The sequence below is a fragment of the Labeo rohita genome, chromosome 7 (genome assembly GCF_022985175.1).
Source record: "Labeo rohita strain BAU-BD-2019 chromosome 7, IGBB_LRoh.1.0, whole genome shotgun sequence".
Taxonomy (NCBI): Eukaryota; Metazoa; Chordata; class Actinopteri; order Cypriniformes; family Cyprinidae; genus Labeo; species Labeo rohita.
This window is the reverse complement of record NC_066875.1, coordinates 36906047-36932988: the sequence shown is the minus strand read 5'-3', so window position 1 is coordinate 36932988 and position 26942 is coordinate 36906047. Positions and strand designations below refer to the sequence as shown.

The 26942-nt window shown below is 37.5% G+C and overlaps 1 protein-coding gene across 5 annotated transcripts in view; it reads left to right on the top strand.

The window, feature by feature from the left end:
• Nucleotides 1-26045, top strand: part of htr2cl1 (5-hydroxytryptamine (serotonin) receptor 2C, G protein-coupled-like 1) — a 113466-nt gene extending 87421 nt beyond the window's left edge. For 4 of the 5 annotated variants that reach the window (XM_051113988.1, XM_051113987.1, XM_051113990.1 and 1 more), the window contains 3 exons: nt 9332-9939; nt 22395-22595; nt 23962-26045. In XM_051113988.1, coding sequence (XP_050969945.1) covers nt 9546-9939; nt 22395-22595; nt 23962-24920 — 1554 coding nt within the window. In that variant the 5' untranslated portion in view covers nt 9332-9545 and the 3' untranslated portion in view covers nt 24921-26045. Of the gene's footprint in view, nt 1-9089; nt 9220-9331; nt 9940-22394; nt 22596-23961 lie in introns of all 5 variants that reach the window. The other variant, XM_051113991.1, reaches the window with a different exon arrangement.
• The last annotated feature ends 897 nt before the right edge of the window (nt 26046-26942 follow it).

The following is a 26942-nucleotide window of genomic DNA, read 5'->3' as shown; positions in this document are numbered from 1 at the left end:
GTTATGTCTATGTAATTCAGTCCATCTGTCTGTCCATCCATCCATCTGTCCATTGTTCATTTTAATAGAGTTGTATTCCCTCCCCCAGCTCACTTCTTTTGCTGTATCTCAAGAGTGTCTTTGATCAAAGTTTGATAGAGCAGAATAGGCTGCCCACAACATGTTGCAAGGTAGTGCTTCTGAACGCAATCAGCCCCAAGACATTCATTCAAAGGCCAGCTCTGGCCAGATCATCATCATTCCCCCTCATGACTCTGTATGTTTGTTCTAGTGAACACTTCTAGATGATTTAATGGGTCAATCAGGACGGTGGAAGGCATTCTGAGGTCCCTTGCATCCCTCAAGACCACTGATCTGTCAGTCTATGCAGCGTTAACATTAACCCAGGCCACTCCTCCGGTTAAACCTTGCTGTAGAGGCCAGTGTAGTGCTCAGGGTGATGGTATCTCGCTGATTGCCCTTGAATATCCAGGCAGCTCAAGTGTCATTGAATCAGCTTTAAAGAAAAAAGAATGAGGGATAGACAAACACATGGCTTCATCAGTGAGCTGTGGGGTCAACGGGAGGAAGTAAAGAAACTGAAGTGGTCATTAATTGGACTGGGAGAATTTGTTATTTATCTTTGATACTGCGTTATAATTGTGAATAGCTAAAAACAGATTACAGATCACGCAGAGCAAAATACTTCAGCATTACGCAGTGATTGTTCATCTGAATGTTTCTATAGAAAACGAGCGGCAATTATCATGAGTGTTTATTCATTGAGAAAAGAAAGACTGATGCAGCGGGTTGGGAAGGGTGTATATATAATAAAGACTAACTCAGATATGATTATAGGATGAAGAGGTGCTAATGAAACTCTTAGAGGAATAGTCAGCCACATGGTGCAAACGATGCTTTCAAGCAGTTATGTGTTTGTGAGTGTGTTTGGATTAAAAAAAAAAAAAAGGTGTTATATAAACAGGCAGACTCATACATTGAGTAAAATCATGAAAAAGGTTGAAAAAAGAAAACGAGCGCCATTCCCACAGAAGAATCAAGAGGTGTTGCTCTGTTTGATGGAAAAAGAGAAGAGAAAAGGAAAGGGAGGGGAAGACACTTAAAGACAGAATAAGAGCGAAGGGGGTGAAATTGCAGCCGATGGTGCTCAGTCAAGGGCATAGAGCACCTCAACGGGCTCTTCACCAACTGCTCCTGAAATGTGCCAGAAAGACAGAGATTGAGAATTGAAAAGCTTGAAAGAAGTGAAAGAAAGATGGAAATCAATAGACTGTCTCCCTGGATGCCAATATAACCCTCCCACTCCCCAAGGCCTGCAAAAATTAAAAGGAAAAAAAGTAATATTACGAGTGGACAGAAAATAATAAAAGCTGAACTAGAGGAAGAGTGCAGTATTGAAGATATCCACAGTTAAATTGTTAAAATTCTACTGAATGCAAAGAGATCTCATTCAAACATTCCTGGGGACCACATATGGTTTCATTTCTGAAATTAAAAAAATACTTGTGTATACACACCCACAACATCAGTGTTTTCAAGCATTTTTATTTCATCATTGGATACTCTGTACACCAAAAACATGCTTGGAATTTATTAAATGAAATGTATTTATGCTGTATCTGATTGATTTTCTGTCTGTCCATCTATCTATCTATCTATCTATCTATCTATCTATCTATCTATCTATCTATCTGTCCATCCGTCCGTCACTCTACCTATATATCTGTCCATCCATCTGTCCGTCCGTCCGTCTGTCCGTGCATCCATCCATCCATCTGTCTGTCCATGTGTCTGTCTGTCCTTCCGTCCATCTGTCTATCTGTCTGTCTGTCTGTCTGTCTGTCTATCTATCTATCTATCTGTCCGTCCGTCCATCCATCCGTCTGTCTGTCTGTCTGTCTGTCCGTTGTTCTATCTATACGTCTGTCCATCCATCCATACACCCACCATCTGTCTATCTATCTATCTATCTATCTATCTATCTATCTATCTATCTGTCCATCCGTCCGTCACTCTACCTATATATCTGTCCATCCATCTGGCCGTCCGTCCGTCTGTCCGTGCATCCATCCATCCATCTGTCTGTCCGTGTGTCTGTCTGTCCTTCCGTCCATCTGTCTATCTGTCTGTCTGTCTGTCTGTCTGTCTGTCTGTCTATCTATCTATCTATCTATCTATCTATCTGTCTGTCTGTCCGTCCGTCCATCCGTCTGTCTGTCTGTCTGTCTGTCCTTGTTCTATCTATACGTCTGTCCATCCATCCATACACCCACCATCTATCTATCTATCTATCTATCTATCTATCTATCTATCTATCTATCTATCTATCTATCTATCTATCTATCTATCTATCGTTCTATCTATATATCTGTCCATCCGTCCATTCATCCATCCATACACCAAATATCTATCTATCTATCTGTCTATCTGTCTGTCTGTCCGTCTGTCCGTCCGTCCGTCCGTCTGTCCATCCGTCCATCGCTCTATCTATATATCTGTCCATCCATCCATCCATTCATCCATACACCCTCTATCTACTCTATGTATGTATGTATGTACGTATGTATGTATGTATCTATCTATCTGTCTGTCCGTCCGTCCGTCCGTCCGTTGTTCTATCTATATATCTGTCCATCCGTCCATCCGTCCAGTTAGGTTTTCGAAATCTCTCTCTCTCTCTCTCTCTTAATAACTTTTTTTTTTTTTTTTTTTTAGAACTAATGCACTAAAAGCTTCAGAACAACACTGATCGTTTCATCCAAGAGAACTCTGAATTTTGCCACATCAAACTGAAGTAGCTGATCATGAGTGGTTGATTGCTGATATCAGAGATGACCTCATGCATAAATTTACAGACGGCTTATTTTGCTTCTTTTATTGGTAAATAGAGATCATTTGGAGATGAGCAGATGTGCCACTCAGAGGCATGTCAATGGCCATTGTGATTTTGCCACAAAAGAAATAGAAAAATGCAGAGTTTCAAATGGAATGCTGAAAAGGACAAAGAAGAAATCCCAGAATGCTATGCGTCGATCTGTTCTTTGGAATTTGCTGCGGCTTTGCCTGAACTCTACTTTTTTATTCCTTATATTGGATGCATTTTGCTGTAGGCACAAGCATTGCACAAGCTGTTAACCCTGGAACAGCATACGAAAGGAAACTTCTATCAGCCGCACCAGTTCTGGTAAACAATAGCAGGTTCATTTTAAAGTTTTTGTTACTGTTGCTGTTGAGTTTCTCAGATTAAAACCTGTCAACATATTCACTCATCCAAGAAATCATCTAATGAGTGAGACTGGTGTTCCTATCACACCTTAAGACTTTCTAAAAGCTTCGTCTCACAAAGGTGTCAGAGTGATTTATGCTAATCCAAGCAAGTAAAGCACCGTTTCATGGTTCAGAGAGGTTTCTCATGTTCTCAAATACTTAGTTTGTATGTGTGTGTCTGTTTTGCAAGTATATGTGTGTATTCCCCTCAGTATTAGCTCTTTATGAAACAGTATTGATTAGTTATTGATTTATGCCTGTTAAATGCACATTAGCAGTCTGGCTAGCATGTGACTAGCATCTGATTCAAAGAAAAACAGGTGGATGAGCAAAAAGTCATATGGTTTACAGTTTACTGCAAATCTAAACCTTTGTCACAAAGGATCTGTTTCTTATCCAATGCTGATTTTTGAATTTAGATTTGAATTTTCTCAGTGCAAATCATAGAAAATCACAAATAGCAAAGGCTTTCTCATATTTTAGATTCCATAATTGGCAGAATATTGCGGGAGCAAGAGTTTTATGGCAGCTTTAGTGACTCCTGTAACAGCCCTCCCATATTAGTTGAGTTATTATCTGAATGACCTTCTCCAGTGATGTGAAGAGCAGGGCGAAACGGACATGTATTAATAGATTTCAGATCATTAGTCTGGGTTATCTTACGAAAGCAGATTGTAGAGACAGGTAATGGTAATGTAGCGCAAGCCGCAGATTAATCACTGCATCATTGCAATAAGACAATTTGACTATAGAGAAACATGTAACCTAATGTGTTTGTTTATAAAATATGTTGTTTTGAGGGTGTTTAGTGATTTTCTTTCAAAGCCTGTCCTAAGTATTTCACCCTGCTAGCTGCAAAATAAAGTGAAACAAAAAGGCCATAGGCGACAGTTAGCAGAGCAGTTCGTGTTTAGCTGTTTATTGTTTGGTTTAGTTTTATTTTCTTTTCAAGTGCCTGTTCATAAGGTGGCACACTTGAAAAATGAATCCAGAAACGGCTTGAGAAGTTTTCAGTTCTTATGTCACTTTTTTCTCCCCTACCAGGATAAATTGAGAGTGGAATTTATTTTCTGTTCCATTAAAGTGCTGAACTGAACGGCACTGAGCAAATGGCTTTTCAAGCCTGCTGGTTACTTTCTTAATCTGTATACCGCTATTCAGCCCTGTGGACATAAATGATAGTCTGAGTTATGAAAAGCAGTGCTGAGTTAAACAGAACGATAAATTAGGAGACGCAAGAGTCTTCTCTGTGGGATAACAATCGGGGTCCATTTCGCAACCACATGCCGAGAAGAAATCTGGATGTGCATATGTTTAGCCCTTGCCCATTGTGTTATTGGGGTCCTCGGGGATCCGTGTAAGTCTGTTTGTTTATTTGCACCAGACCCCACGCACACATGCGGCTACTCTCGCTCGCCTGAGTTTACATTTCATTTATATCACCAAACAAAGCGAACGGGACCGGAATATTGGATTTGTAATTCTACAGACGCACACATACAGATTCCTTCACTTAGTGGTGCTGTCAGAGTCACTCAATCTAATCTTAGTCTCGCATTGCTTTGCTCTGTTCTTCATTTGTCTCTGTTGATCTCGGTCGACAGCACCAGCACTAATTAACTACTCAGCATTCATTTCTTATCCTTTTTTCACACATACCCACACACATACACACCACTCCGATTTAGCTTAGGAGAATATTTAACCTTCCTGTCAGGAAGTAAAAGGGTTTTTAAACTTTTCTTAGTGGGAGGAAATTTTAGTTCCCTCGGGCAGATTTGTCTGCCCACGATTCCCGTCATGCAAAAATAATTCTGCATTTCATTTTCCAAATCAAATATGAAATGAGACAACCAGTTCTAAGAACACATTCATGTAGGTCAGTGTCTGAAATACTGTGAGGCAGAATCATATTTTGTGCCCATTTTATATTCTTCTTTTTTCCCCCCATCCTATTCAGAAAAGAAAATGTGAATGTTTGTTTGTGGTTTTGGTGCATCATGAGGGAAAGCTTTGGAAACACCTCCCCACAGTGAACCCAAATTCTGATTCAGCGCTGGTTGTTACCGGATTAAACATTTGAATCGCTGGAAGGTATCTCAGCATTGTCCTTGTTTCCTGTAGTCGTTCCATTTCATGCCAATTTATCCCAATTCACAGTTACTTGATTGGCTTCTGCTGAGGAGGCTAATTACCCATTGTTGGAATGCAGAATCTCACTTAGTTTTGTGAGTGCACTCTCATCCACTTCATTAATGGATGATGAAGAGGTGTCTGAAGGGAAAAGAGAGTGTTTGAGAGAGAGCAATAGAGAGAGAATGAGACTTGGAGAGAGAAAGATTAAGATTCTCATCAGGTGAGCCACAATCAGCTTTGTTAACTCAGAGTTCATCTTTCAGCGTGCTTCTCATTAAAACTATGAGGTTTTGGCTTGTTTTGCAGTTCACCAACATACTTGGACCCCATAGAGGGTTTGCAGTTACGTTACGATTTGGTCAGGTACCCAGATGCGCGACCATATTGGCTGATACTCAGATGTTAACAACAGCATGAATTGCAAGGTTAATGTACTACTGAATATGTTGTTCTGCAAATTTATGCTGTCTAAACTACGAGAGAAGGACTTCTAGGAGGAAAGGTTGCAATATTTTAACAAACTAAAGTTAACAGGTGATAAAGATATGTACAAGCAGTATTTATTAAGATATTAGCCTAATATTTTACCTACCTGACCAGAAATGATAAGAACCAACACAAATGTTGTCAAGATTCTTGCCCTGAAAATCCTGCTTTTTTGATCCTCAGACAGTTTTTTGCACTCTTCTCCTTGATTTGTTATAACTTTTGACAGTGTGTAGTACTCCAAATGTTTTTCCCCATTCCGACAAATTAGTACAGCCCAAAACATGACAATAATTGACCATTTTCAGCAGCAGTAATCAGCAAAATATGCATGTTCGGTGCAGTGTCATTGTTTACATTCAGTGACACCAATATGGCCGATTAATGACGTGTTGTGAAAATACTATATAGTATTTGAACACCTCTGGGTTGGTAAGATTTTTTTTCTGAAAGAAGTCTCTTATGCTTACCAAGGTTGCATTTATTTGATTAAAATACAGTAAAACAGTAACATTGTACTGTAAGTAATATTTTAAGATTTTATTACAGCATTAAATAATTTAATTTTATAAATGTAATTAAGTCCTGTGATAGCAAAGCTGAATTTTCAGAAACATTCTAAAGCCCTATTTGGACGGTAGTTGTTTCTCATGTGGACGTCTGTAAAAATAAATTTACATGGCACCTTTGTGATAAAACTCATTGATTCAGATGGCAATGTATACACAGCGGAGTAGCGAGTTCTGTGATCCTACGAACCCCATATGCATTGCTTACGTGGCCAGTCGCATGATTGTCTGCTATAAATAAAATGTTAAATGCTTGGAATAATAAGAATAAATCCATATTTAATAATGTCCTATTTATTTGTGTGTTTTTTTTTGTTGTTGTTGTTGTTGTTTTTATTATGATAGAGCAGTGTAGAGGCATCAGGAAGCAAAGTGGGAGAAAGGGGGGGAGTGGGATGAATCCTTGGGATTCAGCTCGGGACGCAACAACAATGTATGTCGGTGTGCTGCTCACAAGGCTGTTGGTGCCAACATAATATCCTGTTTCTTATTTCATTATTTATATCTCCTGTTTAAAAGTTAGGAAATAGATGTGCTACAGTTGAAATGGTTTTTTGTCTTGTATTTTATCTCCTAAAATGATGGATGTAATTAAAAATGTGGAGATTAGCAGGAAGTTAATGCCTCTTATTCACATAAGGGAAACAAAGCTGCTTGGTTTATATTTTCATGTATATAATATACAGTACATTTTAAAACTGCCATGCCATAATAATGACCCATTTCAAATGTTTATGTGCTTTTCATCTTCTTTTTTTTTTGTTGTTCTTAACAGCTCCCACTCGCTGTGCTGGAGCAGTTATGAAATATGGTTCTTGTAAATAGTTTCCAGCATTTCAGTACTTTCTTTTTTTCAGTAATAAATATGCTTGCAAATTACAGCAAAGTGCAACTGTTACCATACAGTGTTCAGCAGTGGCCAAAAATTATTTAAACAGTGAATCAGTATCTTCTTGTAAACCCAAAGATGTGGATTCAGATGGCAATTAAATTACCAAAGAACCTTGATGTTTGTCAAAAAACAGTATGTAATTCAGCCGTAGGTAATTTTCGCACGGGTGGTGGGAGGATAAACACCAGCATTCTGGATTCAGACGGCACTAAAATCACAGAATAACCGTAAATGTTGAAAATAGCTTACGTCCCCATGAGAAACAATTAGCGTCTGACTCAGGCTTAATATGCTGACTGGGGTTAATACTTTTGACGAATAGAAAGTTCAAAAGAGCAGCAGTTAATTATTTATAATCTTCTGGAACTTTTTTTTAAATACCAACTTAATGTGTCCTTGCTGAATAAAAATTTTAAAAGTCTGACCCCAAACTTATGAACTGTAGTGTTAATATTTCTATATAAGTGTGTGTAGTGTCAAAATACTTGAGTTCACAGTGTAGTAAGAGAGAAAGTCCGTCTATACAGACTTCTAATTTTAGAGCATTCAGAGCAGCCTAACACTGATATTGTTTCTTATCCTGCTGCAGCCCATGGTGTTCATGTTTTTGTACCACGATCATGGTTCCCAAAGGACTTTTATAATGGGATCTGAAGTGTCATATTAAGATTCAGGGTTGACTGTAAATTTGAAGTCTTGTGGCTTTTATGCACTTTCCTTGAACCTGTATACGATTGCATTTAGGGTGCTCCCGTGTTTAAGTGTATGTGTGAGGTGGACGCACAGGAAGTGATTATCCGGTGATTTATTTTTGTAGAGCCATTTTACTTTTTGCTGTTGTTTGCTTTATCTCCAGTCTCCAGAGAAGAGGTGAACTACCGCGGTCTCTGCTGCATCTGAGGAACACTGCAATTTTGCTTTCTATTTAGATGTGGGGAAACATGTCTGTATATCAGAAAACTGCTGTCCCCTACAGTGAATAAACCTATTTCTTAGCACTGTAGAATGAAACCAGGACAGGTTGTGTCATATTTTTTTGCGTGACTCACATTTTTTATCTATAGGGGACAATCTCTGCAGTTTAGAGAGGAATGGTTTTGTGTCACCTTGATTTACTGATTCATTCTTTTGTAATTCTTCTCATCTTACCTTTTAATAAATCACAAGAGGGAACCAACCAATATTTTCATCTAATGAATCTGATAATCGTAACTTATAAAAATGTACATTTAAATGATCACCATATTGATCTGGTAGTCATGATAAATGACAGCCGTCAACTTACCTACTGTTACTGGCAAGATTCAATGCGTAGCCCGTTTTTAGCTGCTTACTCCTGTTTAAAGCATACGTGGTTAGTTGTGGCCCACAGAGCACTGTGGGTACTTGTTATTCCCACGCACGTAACATGTCATCAGTCTACACCTACCATAATGCACAGCCTAACCGATGGGGTGAAAACTGCAATTACCGAAGCTTATTAGACATCGTTCGGTTCAAGCACAGTGACTGGCTGTATGAAGTGACAATTACCCACTTGTCCATCACGATAATAATGACATTACATCACATTACCTTTGACAGGTGTCTTGTGTTATTAATACCAGCTAATTTAATGATGAGTAACCTCAGATTTGGTGAATTATTGCTCTCGGTAGGCCAGTGCAGCAGGTTCGCAGAGACTCAGATTGTAGCATATCATTTTAACTTGTGAACTCAATTACCCTCTATTACCACAGGGACAGAGCACCACTGGTAGCCCGAAATGGATGGATCTTTCTGTAACTGATTATTTGTGCTTCCTCCAATATTATGATGGAGATATTCTCAAGTCAAGTCGACAGTGCTGTCATTCATCCCTTAAACAATGTACTGTAATAGTTATCACAACCTTCAATTCTGTCAGAGTTCTTTTATAGTGCCTTTTACTATTGTTTTGGTATTCATTGCCCTATTGTGTGTCTCTCATTGTGTTTTACAGATACGGCTTCAATGAAGAAGATCCTGAGCTAGAAACTCGCACAAGGAAATGCTATGGATATCCTCAGCGCTGTAGATTTCTCCTTCACATAGCATTTTGAGTGGATCGCTTCATCAGTTTTTGAATTTCCAAACTCTTCTTCCCGTTAGTGGCTTTCAGTAGCCATGAGTGGAAGAAGCTCAGATTGATACAGGGAGACAGGAAAAGACATCAGATGATGGGGGCACCTGGCGGGCCAGTTCTGGGCGGGTTTGGCTCTACGACATCCTCCCTAGACCTCGTTGGCTGGATGGTCTGGCCTGGAAATACCACCGTGAGCCTGAATCAGAGCTTTTTCGCAACTGAGTACAGCTTTAATCTCTCCTCCTTTTCTTCGTCTTCTCCTCATGGGGTCGAAAAGGAGTCGATGAAGGAGAAGAACTGGCCGGCCCTGCTGATTCTTGTGATTATCTTTCTGACGATAGGAGGAAATATTTTGGTCATTTTGGCCGTGTCGCTGGAGAAGAAGCTGCAGAATGCAACAAACTTCTTCCTGCGCTCGCTCGCGGTGGCGGACATGCTGGTCGGCATCTTGGTCATGCCCATCTCGCTCATTAACATCTTGTATGGTGAGTTTACCTTTGATGCCATAGACACCAAGTATGACAATATCCTTCCTGAAATATAAAACTATATATTTTCATAAAGACCCATTTATAGTATGTAAAATAATAATTATGTATATATACAAAACATTTTAAAATATTTAAATCTAAATCTAAAATATTTAAAATCTAATAAAATATTATTTTTTTATTTACATTTTAGCAATATTTTCAGAATTGCATTTTTTTTTCTGATTTTTAAGGTGTACGAATATGCAAATTAAAGTCAAACTTTAAAATAGTGCCTCTATGGTAAGTTAAGAGTTTTTCTCGTCTATTGTGTTTGATGCCATGACCCAAAATATCAAGATTTCCTTCCTGAATTATAAAGATAGCTATATTTTTCCATATATTAAAACCTATTTACAGCTGAGGTCAAAAGTGTACATTCCCCTTTTCCAAGATCTGCAAAAGAAAGGTAATTATTTTACCACAATAAGAGGGATCGTACAAAATGCATGTCATTGTTGATTTAGTACTGACCTGAATGAGATATTTCACATAAAAGATGTTTACATACAATATAGTCCACAAGAGAAAATTGTTGTTTATGAGTCCCTTGTTTGTCTTGAACAGTTAAACTGCCTGCTGTTCTTCAGTAAAAATCCTTCAGGTCCCACAAATTCTTTGGTTTTCCAGCATTTTTGTGTATTTGAACCCTTTTGAGATCCATCTTTTCGCACTGAGAACAACTAAGGATGAGTCATATGCAACTATTACAGAGCGTTCAAACGCTCACTAATGCTCCAGAAAGAAAAACCATGCATTAGGAGCCGGGGAGTGAAAGCTTTTTAAATTTGAAGATTAAGGTAAATTTAACTTATTTTGTTTTCCTGGAAATATGTGACTATCTTCCGTAGCCTCTGAAGGGCAGTACTAAATGAAAAAATATGATATTTAAGCAAAATAAGATAAATGTTCACAACTTCATTCTGAAAAGTTTTCACCGCCCCTGTTAATAGTTGTCCTCAGTGTGAAAAGTAAATCTTAACATCATACAGCCATTGTTGCAAAGGCTTCAAATACACAAAAAACACTGAAAAACCAAAGAATTTGTGGGACCTGAAGGATTTGTTCTAAAGAACAGTGGGCAGTTTAATTCTTCAGAACAAACAAGGGACTCATGAACAACTATCACTAAACAAAAACACAGCTGCGGATCATTCAGGTAACAACACAGTATTAAGAATCAAGGGGAAGTAAACTTTTGAACAGGGTCATTTTTATAAATTAAACTACTATTTTTTCTTGTGGACTATATGTAAACATCTTTTATGACCTGAATGAGATTAAATATCTAATTCAGGTCAGTACTAAATAAACAATAACATGCATTTTGCATGATCCCTCTTATTTTAGTAAAATAATTAACATTTAGTAGATTCTGGAAGGGGGTGTAAACTTTTGACCTCAACTGTATATTGTAAAAATAGTGAATATCATAAATATTTGTAAAACAGTTTCAAATCTTACAAAAAGTATTAATAAATGTATTTATTTAAATTATTCTACTCTATAAAATAATGAAATTTCTCTGAAATTTCCCATGGTCGCCCTAGCGCCCAGTTTGAAAACTTCTGATTGAACATAAAGTTCATATTTGCATTGGACAATTGCTGTGTCCCAATTCGAAGACTGGATCCTTGCGTAGGCCACAAAGGTCAGATCGAGCATTGTGAAATGGGACAGTCTAGCCTACGAAGAATCGATCTTGGCACCAAGCAACGCTTATATTGAACTGTTTTGAAAGTGATATTAAACTGTCTGAAAACTAAACAGGTTTACAACCTGTCTAAATATGCTCACCTTGGTCCATTTATGTACATAATACCGAGAATAAACCATTTATGAAATTGCATCTCAGTAAGATATGCCAACATTTAAACCACTTTAAAGGTTAAACTGGTATTTTCTCTCAAAAAGTCCTGTTGACAATAGCACACAATGAATCTCAGGATAGGCTGGGCCACGAAAGATCCATCAGTTGTATCCTTTTGCCCAGGAAACAAAAGATGCATTTCAAAGCCATGTTTGAAAGAACCTTCTAATTGGGACAGGCTTTGAACGATCGAAGGATGCAACCTCTGAGTTAGGACGCAGGTAATGTCATCAGGATGATTACAAAAGTATTCCAGTACAAGTTTACAAAAGTATTCCAGGTTGGTCTATAGGCCAATGTGCACTGACTTTTAAGATGTATAAAAATGCAAATGGGATGCAAACTTTAAAATAATGCATCCCATTAAAAAGTCCATGTCACCTACAAAATATAGCATCACGAGAAGCCACACTTCCCATAATATAACTTCAGTGGCATTTCCTTTTAAGACCCAGGGGCTTTTTCACTGGTGTGAGGCAGCCCTTCTCCTCCAAATAACACAGCTCATTATACAAATGACACCATAGAATATACCCTGGTTAAATAACACATTTAATTGGTCTCTTTCCACCAAAACTCAAGAGATGATAACTTCTATTTTGAAAAAAGTAAGGGTTTAGGTTGATTTAGTTGGGAGATTGTACATGAGTTTAATTATGTATAGTACAGAGCACTGACAAAGTTAGAAAGGAAAGAGCCAGAGGTGGCAAGATTTAATAGCTTTATAACACTGTATAGCGCGAAATCTCCCTTCACGGAGCGAGAGAAAGAGAAAGACAGGCGGTGGGGGGCACACTGAGAGAGACAGAAGCTTTTTTGGCATTGCTTTGCTCAGAAGCCCACAGAAAATATCGCCTGTGGCAGAATTCAGATCGTTTTCCAGTCCAGCTGCCTCTGAGCAACTGAGCTGTCTGCTCTAGAGTATTTCTGGCTCTTGCTATCCATACAGGGGGCCACACTGTCCGTCTCTCCTCAGCCATGGGGGAGCTCTTTCAGGATGCGTCGCCTCGCCAGTCTCTGGACATGAGTGGGTTAGCTGAACTCTCTCAGACTCCCCTTCATATTGATTACGGAGGATGTCCTACCTTTAAATGATCTTAGTTGCTTGTCAGCTGTAGATAGGGCACATGATGAGCTTGCATTTGTCAGTTTGAGAGGAAAGGACGTTATTGATCACAAAGAGATATTGATCAGTACAGCAGCCTGCAGACCCTCAGAGCAAACAGAACATCGGAAAAGAGGCAATTTAGTGGCAAGAGAGAACAAACAGTCATGGATGCTTGCACATAGATTGATCCGATTTTGTTTTTTTTTATTTTTTAAATATATTTTCTGTTTCCAGTGTAATTTTACTCGAGGTTTAGTAATTTTGTGTTGTGTTTTTGTAACTTTTATTAGATTATTCTTTATAGTTTTTGAGTTTATTATTTTAGTATTACACCCTTAACTTCTAAAAGCCCATTTTTTACCATGGAATTAAAAAATAAATTTTAAAAAGTAGTTGTTGTTTTTTTCACAATTCTGAGTTTATATCTTACAATTCTTATTTATCTAGTGTAAACTGATGTTAACTCACACTTTGCAAGATATAAACTTGCTATTCTGAGAAAAAAAAGTCTACATTTTGAGATATAAACTTGCAATTGCAAGAAAAAAGTTGGAATTCTGAGATAAGAAGTCTCAATTACCTTTTTTATTTTTAATTTCTTGACAAAAACAGAAAAACAAAATTGTGATGACATCTGAGAATTGACCATATGCACAGAGTGTTCTTTAGAACTTCCACATAATGATAGGCCAGCTCGTAAACTGCCGGTAAAGCTCATTTTATATGTGCTATACATAGGTGGAGATTCCTGAGACTCCTCACCTGTCTCGTTTTTATCAGAAACTGAGAAAAATAATAATTGCAACATTGTAAATAATGATAGCGGCATGAACATTCAGTTCAAATTATTTAACAACATATAATTTAAATGCCGAGCCTGATAATACTCAGGAGAGTACCTAGACACATACACTGTAAAAAATAAAAAACACAATTTGTTGAGTCAGCTTAAAATAATTTGTTACCCTGCTGCCTTAAAATTTTAAGTTTAAGTTTAGTTAACATGAAATGTTAAGTTGTACTAAGTAACAACTTAGATATTTGTGTTTACTAAACTTAACAGATGGGTAAGTAACCCAGCTGCCTTAAAATTTGCCTTAAGTTGATTCAACTCAAATATCTAAATTGTCACTTAGTTTAATTATCATTTGAAGTTGAATAAACTTTTTTTGAGTTGACTGAACTTAAAATTTTAAGGCAGCCAGGTTACAAATTATATTAAGTTGACTCAACAAATTGTTTTGTAGTTGTACATTTAAATGCTGACAGCTAAACACTATCATAACTGTTTAAGCTAACGTTAGCTAGCTGGCGATGCTTCTCTTCAACATCTTAATAGTAGTCTTGATAATCAATAACTTGCCTTCATAGTCATTAACACATTTTTTAAATCTTGTAATATTTTAAAGCCTTCATTATTTTGAGCTGTGCAGTAAAATTCACTTAAAAGATTCACTTTTCATTCATAAAGACGACATGAAAAAATGTCTTTTCACAGAAAACAATGACTTTTTAAGATGAAAGTGACTTGAAATTACCAGGAGATTAACCAGGAGATGGCAGCAGAGGATCACTCATTTGCTGCCGCTGCCATTTCAACTCCCTAGTTTTTTCAAGTCTTGCTTTTCTATTTATTATAAAATTAATAGTATAACAAATTTTAGTACCGCACTGAAGTATACAGTATAGCAAGTGCAAAAAGTCATTAAAATAAATAAATAAATAAGCTCCGATACAAACAGCCTATAAGGGTGAATTATTTAAATACTTACATATAGTTCACTACAAATTCAATAAGTTAAATATTAATGGTATAAGAATTAAGTAATGCATTCAATATGAATTAATATGAATTTGAAATATTTTATTTTTAATTTAATAACTACATCTGTAAAGTTTTAACTTGAAGTGTAAAAGCTATTAAATAGCCTATATTCAACCACAAACTTGTTACTGCTGTAGTTTTGTTACTCTGAATTTAGTCTGAATCATTTAATGTACAACTCTATTTTTAACATCGGCTTGTCAGATGTTTGGTTCGGTTATTACTGTCAGTCATAGCAATATATTTAGTGGATTTACTCGCCTAATTTTTTACACTCGTGTTTTTCATTCTTGAAACGGTATACATGGGCAATTGTGAATGGATTATGTAGAGAAAACGAGCAAAGGACACTCCTATTATGGCACAGTACAGTTGTCCGGAAATGACTGAGCTGGCTTGTCTAAAACAAGGAAGTAATCCGTGCATATGGTCAGTTAAGAGGAATAAATCTGAATTACGAGATGCAAACTTAGAATTGAAATGTAAACTCATTTTTCTCCATATAATGGACTGATATGGTGCCCGGAGTTTGAACTTCCAAAATGCAGATTAAATGCGGCTTCAAACGATCCCGAATGTGGTTGTAAATGATCCCAGCCGAGGAAGAAGGGTCTTATCTAGTAACGATTAGTTATTTTAAAAAAAAAAATACAATTTACATAATTTTAATTGTCAGATGCTAATCTTGTCTTGCTCTCCCTGAACTCTGTGTATTCTGGCTCAAGACAGTTAGGGTATGTCGAAAAACTCAGATCGTATTTCCTCCCTCAAATCGTCCTGTATCGCTGTTTTACCTTTTTTGTTAAGGGTGTTTGATCTTCTTTGCATGTTCACTTTGCAAAGACTGTGTCGGAACTTCTGCAGTGATGTAGGATGATTTTAAATCTTTCTAATCTTTTTAAATTTTTCGACATACCCTAACTGTCTTGAATCCGAATACACAGAGTATAGGGAGAGCAAGACAAGACCAGACGTTTGAGATTGTATCTTTTTTTAATAAAAATAATAGATCGTTTTGATAGATAAGACCCTTCTTCCTCGGCTGGGATCGTTTACTACCACATTTGGGATCGTTTGAAGCCGCATTTAAACTGCATTTTGGAAGTTCAAACTCGGGGCACCATAGCAGTTCATTATATGGAGAAAAATACTGAAATGTTTTCCTCAAAAAGCACAATTTCTTTATGCCTGAAAAAGAAAGACATGAACATCTTAGATGACAAGGGGGTGAGTACATTATCTGTAAATTTTTGTTCTGGTAGTGGACTTCTCCTTTAAGTAATTAATTAATTAATTTATTTATTTTTATTCTGTGGTAGAAACACCTTCAATAAAAACTAAATGAAGATGAGAAATGTTGTCTTGACAACTACCTGAAATAAAATAAAGGCATCTAACTAGAGCAATGAATACAAACGCTCAAGATGGCGAAAGCATGCATGCACATGTCATCACCGTTTTCACGAATTCTTATTTTTGTAGTTTACACTAACGACAATAATTGTTTTCAAAAACTTGCAATTTGAAACCCTTTTTCAAATGTCTCCCAAAACACTGTAATGTTTGAACGGCCAAATTGCATAAAATGTTTTCTGTTTTCAGTTGAAAACTGTGTAAATGCCTCTCTAGTTAACGATAATAACCCTGCTCTGGCATGCACAAAAACACAATCCACACTGAAGTGTGTTTATAAAAACTCAAGTATGTATTCAAATACATGCAACCTCTCAACCGAGACAAAACACCAACCTTTTGTGTCATACCCATACGTTTCTTGGGTTTTGGGCGTCTTACAGACAAAGGATAGGGAACAATACACCCACCTACCCCCCACCACACACGCACACAACACAAACAGATTGAACAGATAAAGATGGAGTGGAGGGATTCGGCAGCATGTTGTCATAAACAGTGAGCCTGTGATGGCCATTACCAGCAAGCTGTCAGAGCAAAATATCATCAGCCGTTAGAATGTGTGAACGTGTGCACTCCACACCCACATACGAATGCTTTCGCGCTCATAAACTCAGACATACCTATGCCTACACACAGACACACACACACATAGACGTAAAAATAGTTTTCCACTGCAGTGGATGCGACAATGATGGATTTCACACTCCTCATTTCATTTACGGTGTCTAATAGTGTGTGCGATTGTGTGTGTCTGGCAGGGGGAGTGTACCATGTATGTGATTTAGCTGGCATGTGACTTTCATAAGATATAGCCATCTGACCTTGATTCAGTCTGTTTAATCTGTGTTAAGTTCTGGCACATCATCTCAAAAATGAATGAAAAAGAGGGTGAGATATGGGTTTTATAATGGAGTGATGTGGCCTGCTCACATGTATTATCGTCTGGAGGAAGTATAGAAACCATATCGCTGAGGATCAGCCAAAGATAGACAAGGAAAGTGCGAGACAATGCAGTAGGAATGAAATCAAGGAGAAGCATTAGAGTGATTATCTCTGGGAACATACAGTGGCAGGATGTGTTTAAGATGAGCTCCATACTAATACTCAGCAGCTCAAATTCTGTCTTGAGTCAAAAGTTCTGGTTCTGGTCCTGTTGAAGGGATAGTTCATCCAAAAAAAAGAAAATTCTGTCATTAATTACTCACCCTTGTGTCGTTCTAAACCTGTAGGACCTTTGTTCATCTACAGAACACAAATTAAGATATTTTTGATGAAATCCAAAAGCTTTCTGACCCTGCATAGACAGCAACGCAACTACCAAGTTAAAGGCCCAGAAAGGTATTAGGGACATCATTAAAATAGCCCATGTGACATCAGTGGTTCAACTGTAATGAAGCTATGAGAATACTATCTGTGCACAAAGAAAACAAAAATAACAACTTCATTCAACAAATTATTCTCTTCTGTTTCTGCATTTGACAGACACTTTTATCTATAACAACTTAAGAATCCTTTCAAGCTATATATTTTTGTGGGCATGGATGTTTCCTTGAAATCGAACCATTAATCTTGGTGTTGTTAGCATCATAGTCTAGTAGATAAGGTACAGGAGCAATATTAGTTATTAAACTTATTAGAGAATCCACATTCATCATTGAGTGAAAGTGTGTGTGTGTGCATGTGTGTACTTGGTATTTATCATGTTATGGATAAATAAGGATCCACAAGGATAGTAATACCAGTAAATGCTGACCTTGTGGGGACATTTTTAGGTAGGAAACAGGCTTATAAATCATGCAGAATGAGTTTTTTTGAGAAAGTAAAAGTGTGCACAGTCTCCTGTGAGGGCTTGGTTTAGATGTAGGGCGATAGAAAATACAGTTTGTACAGTATAAAAACCATTACGCCTATGGAATGTCCCCATAAAACATGGAAACACAAAGTGTGCGTGTGTGAAAGCCATGAGGTAAGTTGGTCATTATGGATGTTTGAAAATTGCTGAAAAAGCCTAAGGAGTTCATTACCTTTCAGTTATATCAGTAATGCACAGAAAGTAACAGATGATTTTTCATGTCTCTATAATGTTCCCACACTCCAACTCTGTCTGAACTGAGAGAGAAATTAATCTACTATACATGTAAATCAGGGCTGAGTTATCAGTTGTTTCAATTAATCAAAACAAGATGCAAAGGGCCGTGGGCAGCTGGACCAATCAAGAGATGAAAGACAGTTTAAATTAAAGTGTGTGTGTTTTCTATCATCCACATGCAGATGAAGTTCTATGTTGACATGTGAGGAAATGTTGCCCCCTATGCAATGTTAATTATGTTTCAACCCCCCCAGTTCTTGTTCCGCCTCATATAGCCACACCAATGCCAAGGTCATGGGTTTGATTACCAGGTAGCATGCATGTTGACAAAATGTTTACCTTGAATGCAACATAATTTGCTTCGGGTAAAATCGTCTAAAGAGAGATAGGCATAAGTTAAGGGGACAATTAGATTATTTATAAAACAATGTTCTTATTTATACTCCCAAAGGTTCCAAAAGGAGGCTTTTGCCCCAGTGCCATAAAAAAACATTTATGGATTTCCCAAAGAATCTTTAAGTATGGAAGGCTGTTTCCGCCACTGAATAAAAAATAAAAAAGAGGTAACACACTATTTTAAGGACCAATTCTCATTTTACTAGCATATTAGCTGTTTATTAGTATGCATGATCCTTATTTTAGACCCCTTAACATTACCCCATACCTAAACTTAACAACTAATTTACTAATTATTAATAAGCAGCAAATAAGGAGTATGTTCAGGAAAAACTATTAATTAATATCGAATGTGTTGCCTATTCTAAAGTGTTACCAAAAAGGCTATTGTGACTTTTTATCTCACAATTCTGACTTTTTTCTCAGAATTGTGTGATATAAACTCACAATTCTGATTTTTTTTCAAAGAACCTATGGTATGGAAGTATGGAAGGCTGTTTCCGCCACTGAATAAAAAAAAAAAAGAGGTAACACACTCGCAATTGCAAGTTATAAAGTCAGAATTGCAAAAAAAAAAAAAAAAAAAAAAAAACTCGCAATTTTTAAATTTTTTTCTCAGAATTGCGATATAAAGTCGCAATTGCAAGTTATTGCAAGTTGCAATTCTGACTTTTTTCTCAGAATTGTGAGATATAAACTCACAATGGCGAGTTATAAAGTCAGAATTGCATGATATAAACTCGCAATTCTGCCTTTTTTCTCAGAATTGTGTGATATAAACTCACATTTCTGATTTTTTTCAGAATTGAGATATAAACTCGCAATTGCAAGTTATAAAGTCAGAATTGCAAAAAAAACCTCGCAATTTCAAGGTTTTTTTTTTCAGAATTGCGATATAAACTTGCAATTGCAAGTTATTAAGTCAGAATCGCAAGATAAAAATGAGCAATTCTGACTTTTTTCTCAGTATTGTGTGATATAAACTCAAAATTCAGAGAAATAGTCAGAATTGCTAGTTTTTGTCTTGCCGTTTTGACTCTCTCAAATGTCTCTTGCAATTCTGAATTTTTTTTATTTTATTTTTTTTTAAGAATTGTGAGATATAAATTTGCAATTGCAAGTTATAAAGTCCAATTTTGAGGGAAAAAAAGAGACTGATATATATCAGAATTTATATTTCACAATTCTGACTTAACTTGCAATTGCGTGTTATAAAGTCAGAATTGAAAAAGTCTTTATATCTCGCAATTCTGACTTTATAACTCACAACTGTGAGTTCTTTTGCACTGCAAAGAACCTTTTGTAAAAAGGACAGATTCCATGGAAGTTAAAGGTTCATTATGGAACCATCAATGCCAATAAAGAACCTCTTTTTTAGTGTAGGGTGACAGCATGAGATGTAATATAACCAATATACTAAAAACTAACAAACAATATTTAGATCTTTTTTAGAAAATGTTTTACTTTTTTATATTTTCTAACAGAAAAGAATAAATGCTGTGCAGGAATTTCTTTTTTTCTTTTTTTTTATTTACCGAAATGGAATGTTTGATTATTGCTTCAGTTGTAGGGCTGCATGCACAATACAATATGACATAAACCAGTGCTGAACACTACATTTAGTTACTCCACAACACTTGCTTGCTTTCATTCTGCCTGCAGGAATTAAACCTTCATTTGAGGCACTGATTCTGACCTAATTCCTTCACTTCCCGCTTTTCACCTTCTATCACATACCCCACCTCCTCTATATCCCACTTTATCTCTTTCCCTCGCCCCTCATTTAACCCCACAATCTGTAACCTCGCGGTTCTGCTGCTGTCATTTTTTCTCATTTAGGAAAGGTGTAATTGCATGTGCTGTGGGCTATTACCGTGGACAACAGAACATGAATGGGACCACCGCAGAGATATGGACAAATAAACGAGGAGAGGAAAACCCCTCGCTCACCATCTGTGTCAGAACACTTGCTGGTCCCATACTGGCAGAGAACTCTGTTATCATTAATTTGGCTAACTTGGCAACAGACGTTCCCCTCATCTCCAGTCCAGGTGTTCTGAGCTCCACAATGCTGTCTGGATTTGGACCAGTCTCATTCAGCCCATGATTGGAGTGCCTGCGGTTGCCCTGGGCTTCAATAAAACATTAAATTGACAGTGACTCACACCTCGTGTGGCACTAATGTCATCTGAACCGTCAGACATGCCCCTCTAGACCTGTAGACCTTTCTGTAAGAGTATCTGACCCTGCATTACATAGTGTCCTCTCTGAGGGACGTTTTCATTTTGCCACTTCTGTCAGCTAAAAGCCTATCAACTGAAACTTGAAATTTTGTATTACAGGTATCATTACTTGTTCCCAACTCTTGCTTTGTTCAAGGTTTGTGGAACTAAACTTTAGCATGAAGTTGAATGTTGGTCTTCAGAAACTCTTATATATTTTTTAGAAATAAAGCAAACGCTATTATTACTATTAATGGCGCCCTGAACAGTCATGAATGCTGCCTTTAAGTATGAGGTTTGGGAATGGGATCTTCTGATGTGGGCCAGTGGGCCTAAAACTTCTTAAACTCTTAAAAATAAACATTCTTTATTGGCATCTATGGTTCCATAAAGCACCTTTAACATTCATAGAAATTTTCCATTGCACCAAAGGTTCTTTATAGTGGTTCTTTAAGGTTCTCAGGAAGCAGGTTCTTTTAAGAACTGTTGGCTGTTTTTTTGGGAAACTCAATATGGTTCTTCCATGTGGTGACGCAACAACTTGACATCTTGGTGGTGACTTACACAGGGAAAACCACTTTAAAATTCTGGTTTTATTAAGTTGTATTAAAGACATTTTTTTATTAAACCGTTGTTTTGGACAAATGTGACCCTGGACCACAAAACCAGTCACAAAGGTCAATATTTTGAGGTTTATACCTCTGAAAACTGAATAAATAAGCTTTCCATTGATGTATGGTCTGTTAGGATAGGACAATATTTGGCTGAGATGAAACTATTTGAAAATCTGAGGGTGTAAAAAATCTAAATATTGAGAAAATCGCCTTTGTCAGTTGTCAAAATGAAGTTCTAAGCAATGCATATTACTAATAAAAAAAGTTTTGATATATTTACAGTAGGAAATTTACAAAATATCTTCATGGAACATTATCTTTACTTAATGATTTTGGCATAAAAGAAAAAAAGATAATTTTGACCCATACAATGTATTTTTTGGCTATTGCTACAAATATACCCGTACTACTTAGGATTGGTTTTGTGGTCCAGTGTCACAAATATTACCATGAACAAGTGTTATAAGTAATACTTTTTGCTATTTCGAGGATTTTAGCATTACTGGAACAGGACCAGAACTATATGTTTTACAAATATGGTATTATCTCTAAAATCCAGTCTGACTTTGTATCTCTCGCTCTCATGTATGAGCCTACACAACTTTAAATGACTTACTTTTTTACATAACCTGACTGTTTCTTAATGTTGGTTATTTTAAGCCTGCTGACATAACAGCCTTTTTTAGCGCTTGGTCTGAAGACAGTCGTCTGGACATTTTATTATGTGATCTGAAAGACCACATTGCCCTCTGTTTCTCTTATCTATCCTTCCTTTCTTTCTTTCTTTCTTTCTTTCTTTCAGCATCATTCTTTATACGTATGACTGTTTCATTAGGGATGTTTACAAAGCAATCTCTCTCTGTCTTCCAGATTATGCCTGGCCATTGCCTAGCGCTCTCTGTCCTATTTGGATATATCTGGATGTGCTTTTCTCCACTGCTTCCATCATGCACCTGTGTGCCATTTCCCTCGACCGCTACGTGGCCATACGCAATCCAATCGAGCACAGTCGATTCAACTCCCGCACCAAGGCCATGCTGAAGATTGCTGCAGTTTGGACCATTTCAATAGGTCAGAGAAACATTGATATAATGAGTTTGAAAAAAAAGCATGATTTCTTACTGGAACTATGCATCAATCCCAGATAACCAGCAGAGTAAATGCCTGGAAGAACTGCAGAAAAAGGACCAACACACAATTATTTTTCAATGTCAGTGGAGGTCTTTTGATTGAACAGCTGTACCATTTGTACCTACTAAAGTCAATGTCAGTCCACTGCAATCCTGTTGAATCTATTACTTGGAATGTGTTCGTATCTCACAGGACCCCTCAGAATGCCAGATTGCGTTGTGAGGGTTTTCTCAAGACTCCAGCTGGGTCTAAGAGGCCCCTCAGATCAGCAACAATGAACATGATTTGAAATGACATTGCATAAACAAGCACCAGTTTTGGTGATTGTGGTGATTTTGTCCATCACCCAGAGCAGCTCCTCTACATTCAGAGAAGCTTGGATTAATTGAATGTTTGTGATTGGTTTGGTAATCAGATACTTCTAGTGAAGATCACCACCTACTGTTCAATAAGTAAATCACAGTCTGTCGTTCTGTGTGGAATGCTAAAAGCATGCTACTGCATTAGCGCCATCTAGAGTCCGACTTGTGACATATAATGTTGAGTGAACCTGACTGATCTATTCCAACAGCAGAGAATTAAAAAACCTGTCTGCACTGATATTACTGGTTGTTCTCATTAAGTATTGCAAGACCCTCCAGCTTGTACGCTCCATCTCTTCCTCTCACTAAACTTTCTAGAAAAGTTAAACTTTATATTAATGCAAGCCTACACACTCTCTCGGACATGGTGCCTCTCTTCCTCTCACCCACACAGGCTTTTCTTTTTATTGTTTCAAACTCAGAGTGTGTTTTTTCGTTTATATATTCAGTGTTCATTTAAATTTTAGTTTACGGTTTAGTAACTTTACGTGCTTTACACAGTTTAAGTCTTAGTTAATAACTCCCTATTATGTCTCACTTTGTCTCCTATTCATCTTTTTCTCCACAGAGGGTTCTTGTCTCATTTGCTATAAAAATTTGACTAAGTAACATCAGTGCAGATGACAGAGGGTTCACGCATCTAACCTCTCTCCCGTTTGAACGTGAGCCCAATGTTTATTTGAGTCTTATCTGGATCCAAAACAGCATTAAGGCTTTATCTGCCTTGACAGTCTGATTCATCTGCTCTAATTAAATAACAGATCCTCTCTCTTAACCATCAGGAATACTGATCTAGCTGGATAAGAGAGAGGATTTGTCTTGAGGATAGGTCTCGCTGAAGACGTTGATCTTTTGTCTCTGGCATCTTGCATTCCAGCTGTCTTTGGTCTGACTGTTTCTTTGATGTTTGCTTATATATATTCTCTTGCTTCTTTCAACCACAGGTATCTCAATGCCTATCCCAGTGATCGGACTGCATAACAGAGAAAAGGTCTTGAAAAACGGCATCTGTGCTCTGAATGAGGAACACTTCATACTTGTCGGCTCTTTTGTTGCCTTCTTCATTCCTCTGGTCATCATGGTGGTTACATATTGTCTCACCGTCCAAGCGCTTCAGCGTCAGGCCACAGTCTTCCTCTATGAGGGCAAAGCCTCTTCTCAACAGCCTTTACAACCTCCAGCTCCACATACTTCCCAGTTGGCCCCGCCGCCGGCATCTCGTCGCAGCAGTCTAAACTGTCTGCGGATCAGCAACAGCGATGGAAACATGCTCGGTCTGACCGTGCCCCCGGACACCATCTCAATAATCCCGAGTTCAGAAGCGCCTTCTCAAATGAATTCACCCGCTGGACGGGACCCGGCCGGAAGCCATGGGCGGCGAGGCATGATGCAGGCCATCAAGAATGAGCGGCGAGCATCCAAAGTGTTGGGTGTAGTGTTCTTCCTCTTCCTCATCATGTGGTGTCCCTTTTTCATCACTAATGTTCTGCACGTCCTCTGCCATAAAGCCTGTAATGAGCCTGTGCTGACAGAACTGCTCAATGTTTTCGTTTGGGTGGGCTACATCTCATCAGGGGTCAATCCTTTAGTGTACACTTTGTTTAACAAGACCTACCGAAGGGCGTTTTCAAGTTACATGCACTGCCAGTATAGCCGGGTGGGTCTTAAACCCATCGCTATACACGCTCCTTGTCCGTCCCATGCGGTAGTCACACCCATCCTGATCTGCGAAAAAGTTTCCATCGACCGGAACAGTAACTGCCGCAATGGGGACGGCAACGGAATCCGAAATTTGGAGTCCCACGACATGGACACTGACCCCGGACTGGAGCTAAAACCGGGAATATCAGAGCTGTCGATAAGCAGCGGTCACAGCCACACAGAACACACCAGCAGTGTCTGAAAACTAGCTTCTAGAGTGACGTAGAAAACAGGACCGAGCTCCAAGTGACGTTTAGGAGAACTCGGAATTGGCTGCCTATGCAGCCTCAGCTGTATTACAGCATATAGAATGTATGCTGAGTTAGCGACAGAAACAATAATCTGACCAAGGTCAGAAAGGGAAGAGGGAATGTAACGTGCGTGCGAGTGTGTGTTTGTTTGTGTTAACAGGTTCAGATATCTGAATGCCATTAAGTCCTGCATGAGCACCCAGTCTTTTACTAAGCAGCATTGGACATGCGAGTCTGCAGTCCACGCAAATATTCGACAGATAGAGTCATAGCATCCTCTTGTGGTCAGTTGAATAATTACAAAAAGTGTGAATCCAAAAAAAAGTTACTGTGTCATCCAAGCTAGTTGCATTACAATATGGATGAAGCTATGCTGTCTAATTACACTTGCAAGTCAGATCATTGTTTGTGTAACTTGTAACCATCTCCAGTATGATATGAAGAATCCTTTGAGTTGCAGTAAACCAATGAGACAGTTAGAGGTTGCTTATTGGTCTAACGGTGCGGAGGAATTGACTGCAAAACTCCAGTTTTCTTTAAACCATGTCTTACAGTGACCTAGAAAACTGGACCAAACAGAACAATGGGGAGAAAGTCATGCTTAACATAAAACTTAGCAGTTCGCGTTGTAGTCCAGTTTTCAAGGTTTTTTTAGTGGGTATTGAAGGAATTAACCTCTAGCTCTGGGGAACATGCTCTCCTGTGAATGTAAGGTTTGTTATATGCTGCCTCATCAGGTGGTCAAGACAGAGTGAGAGAAGAAGCAAAGTTGCACAACAGACAAGAGTACTAAAACCATTTACTTTATATGGATGTACTGTCCATGGCAACAAATATTGGTCTGTAAGACCGAAAATGTTAATTTGAGGATGTCTAGGAACCTATAATGTATAAAGCTGTAAACTATCGCTGTTTTCCTGTGTAGATCCTTAGAATTTCTCCTGTATCACCTGCCCTTGTTCAAACTCCCATTTTTATACCATAGCCTGTGAATGTTTTACCAAATCCTTTATTGTTAAAAAAAAGCCCATCACCCTCACAATGGTACCCTTTTGTGAAGCTGCTATTTATTTAATAAAAGACAATTATCATTCATTCTGCAGTACCTCGCTGTGGTGGTCACTGTGTTTGTAAAGTGAAGAGTTTAGATACATCTACCTGCAATGAAATCAAATTGCTTCCAGGACCATGGACAGCGCCAAATGAGTGAGTGGGCGGGAAATCTTGACATTGCATTTTTAACTTTTCTTTATTAAAACATTTTTCAGGCAAAACAATTTCTTACTGCCAGCAGTTAAACACAATCTAGCTTTAAAAATGGTTCTGTGGAAATTGCATCTATTTTGCCATCTGTTCAGGTATTTTACCTCAGACTAGACAAAATAATAAATCAAAAATACAATTTTAAGTACTATGGGATAGCATGAAATAAATATGTCAGCTAATTATATTATTTTAATATACCACCCTCTTTTAAAAACCTTAAAAAAATACATTTAAAAAATAAAAATAAATGGTGGTATAAACTGCTAATAATAAAACAAACCACATGATGACTTAAAGTTAATAAACATTGTACTTCAAGCAAATGTGTTTATATCTTAATTTATATGTGACCCTGGACCACAAAACCAGTCTTAAGTAGCACGATTTGTATATTTGTAGCGATAGCCAACAATATATTGTATGGGTCAAAATTATAGATTTTTCGTTTAAGCAAAAATCATTAGGATATTAAGTAAAGATCATGTTCCGTGAAGATATTTAGTAAATTTCCTACAATAAATATATCAAAACATAATTTTTGATTAGTAATATGCATTGCTATCATGTATAAACTTCATGTATACAGTCATATATAAATTCATTTTTTAATAGTTCTGTATGTACTGTCTTGTAGAAGTAAAAAATATATATATTTAACGTATATGGTAACCAGGTAACATGTTTTTACTTAAGAATTTCATATTACT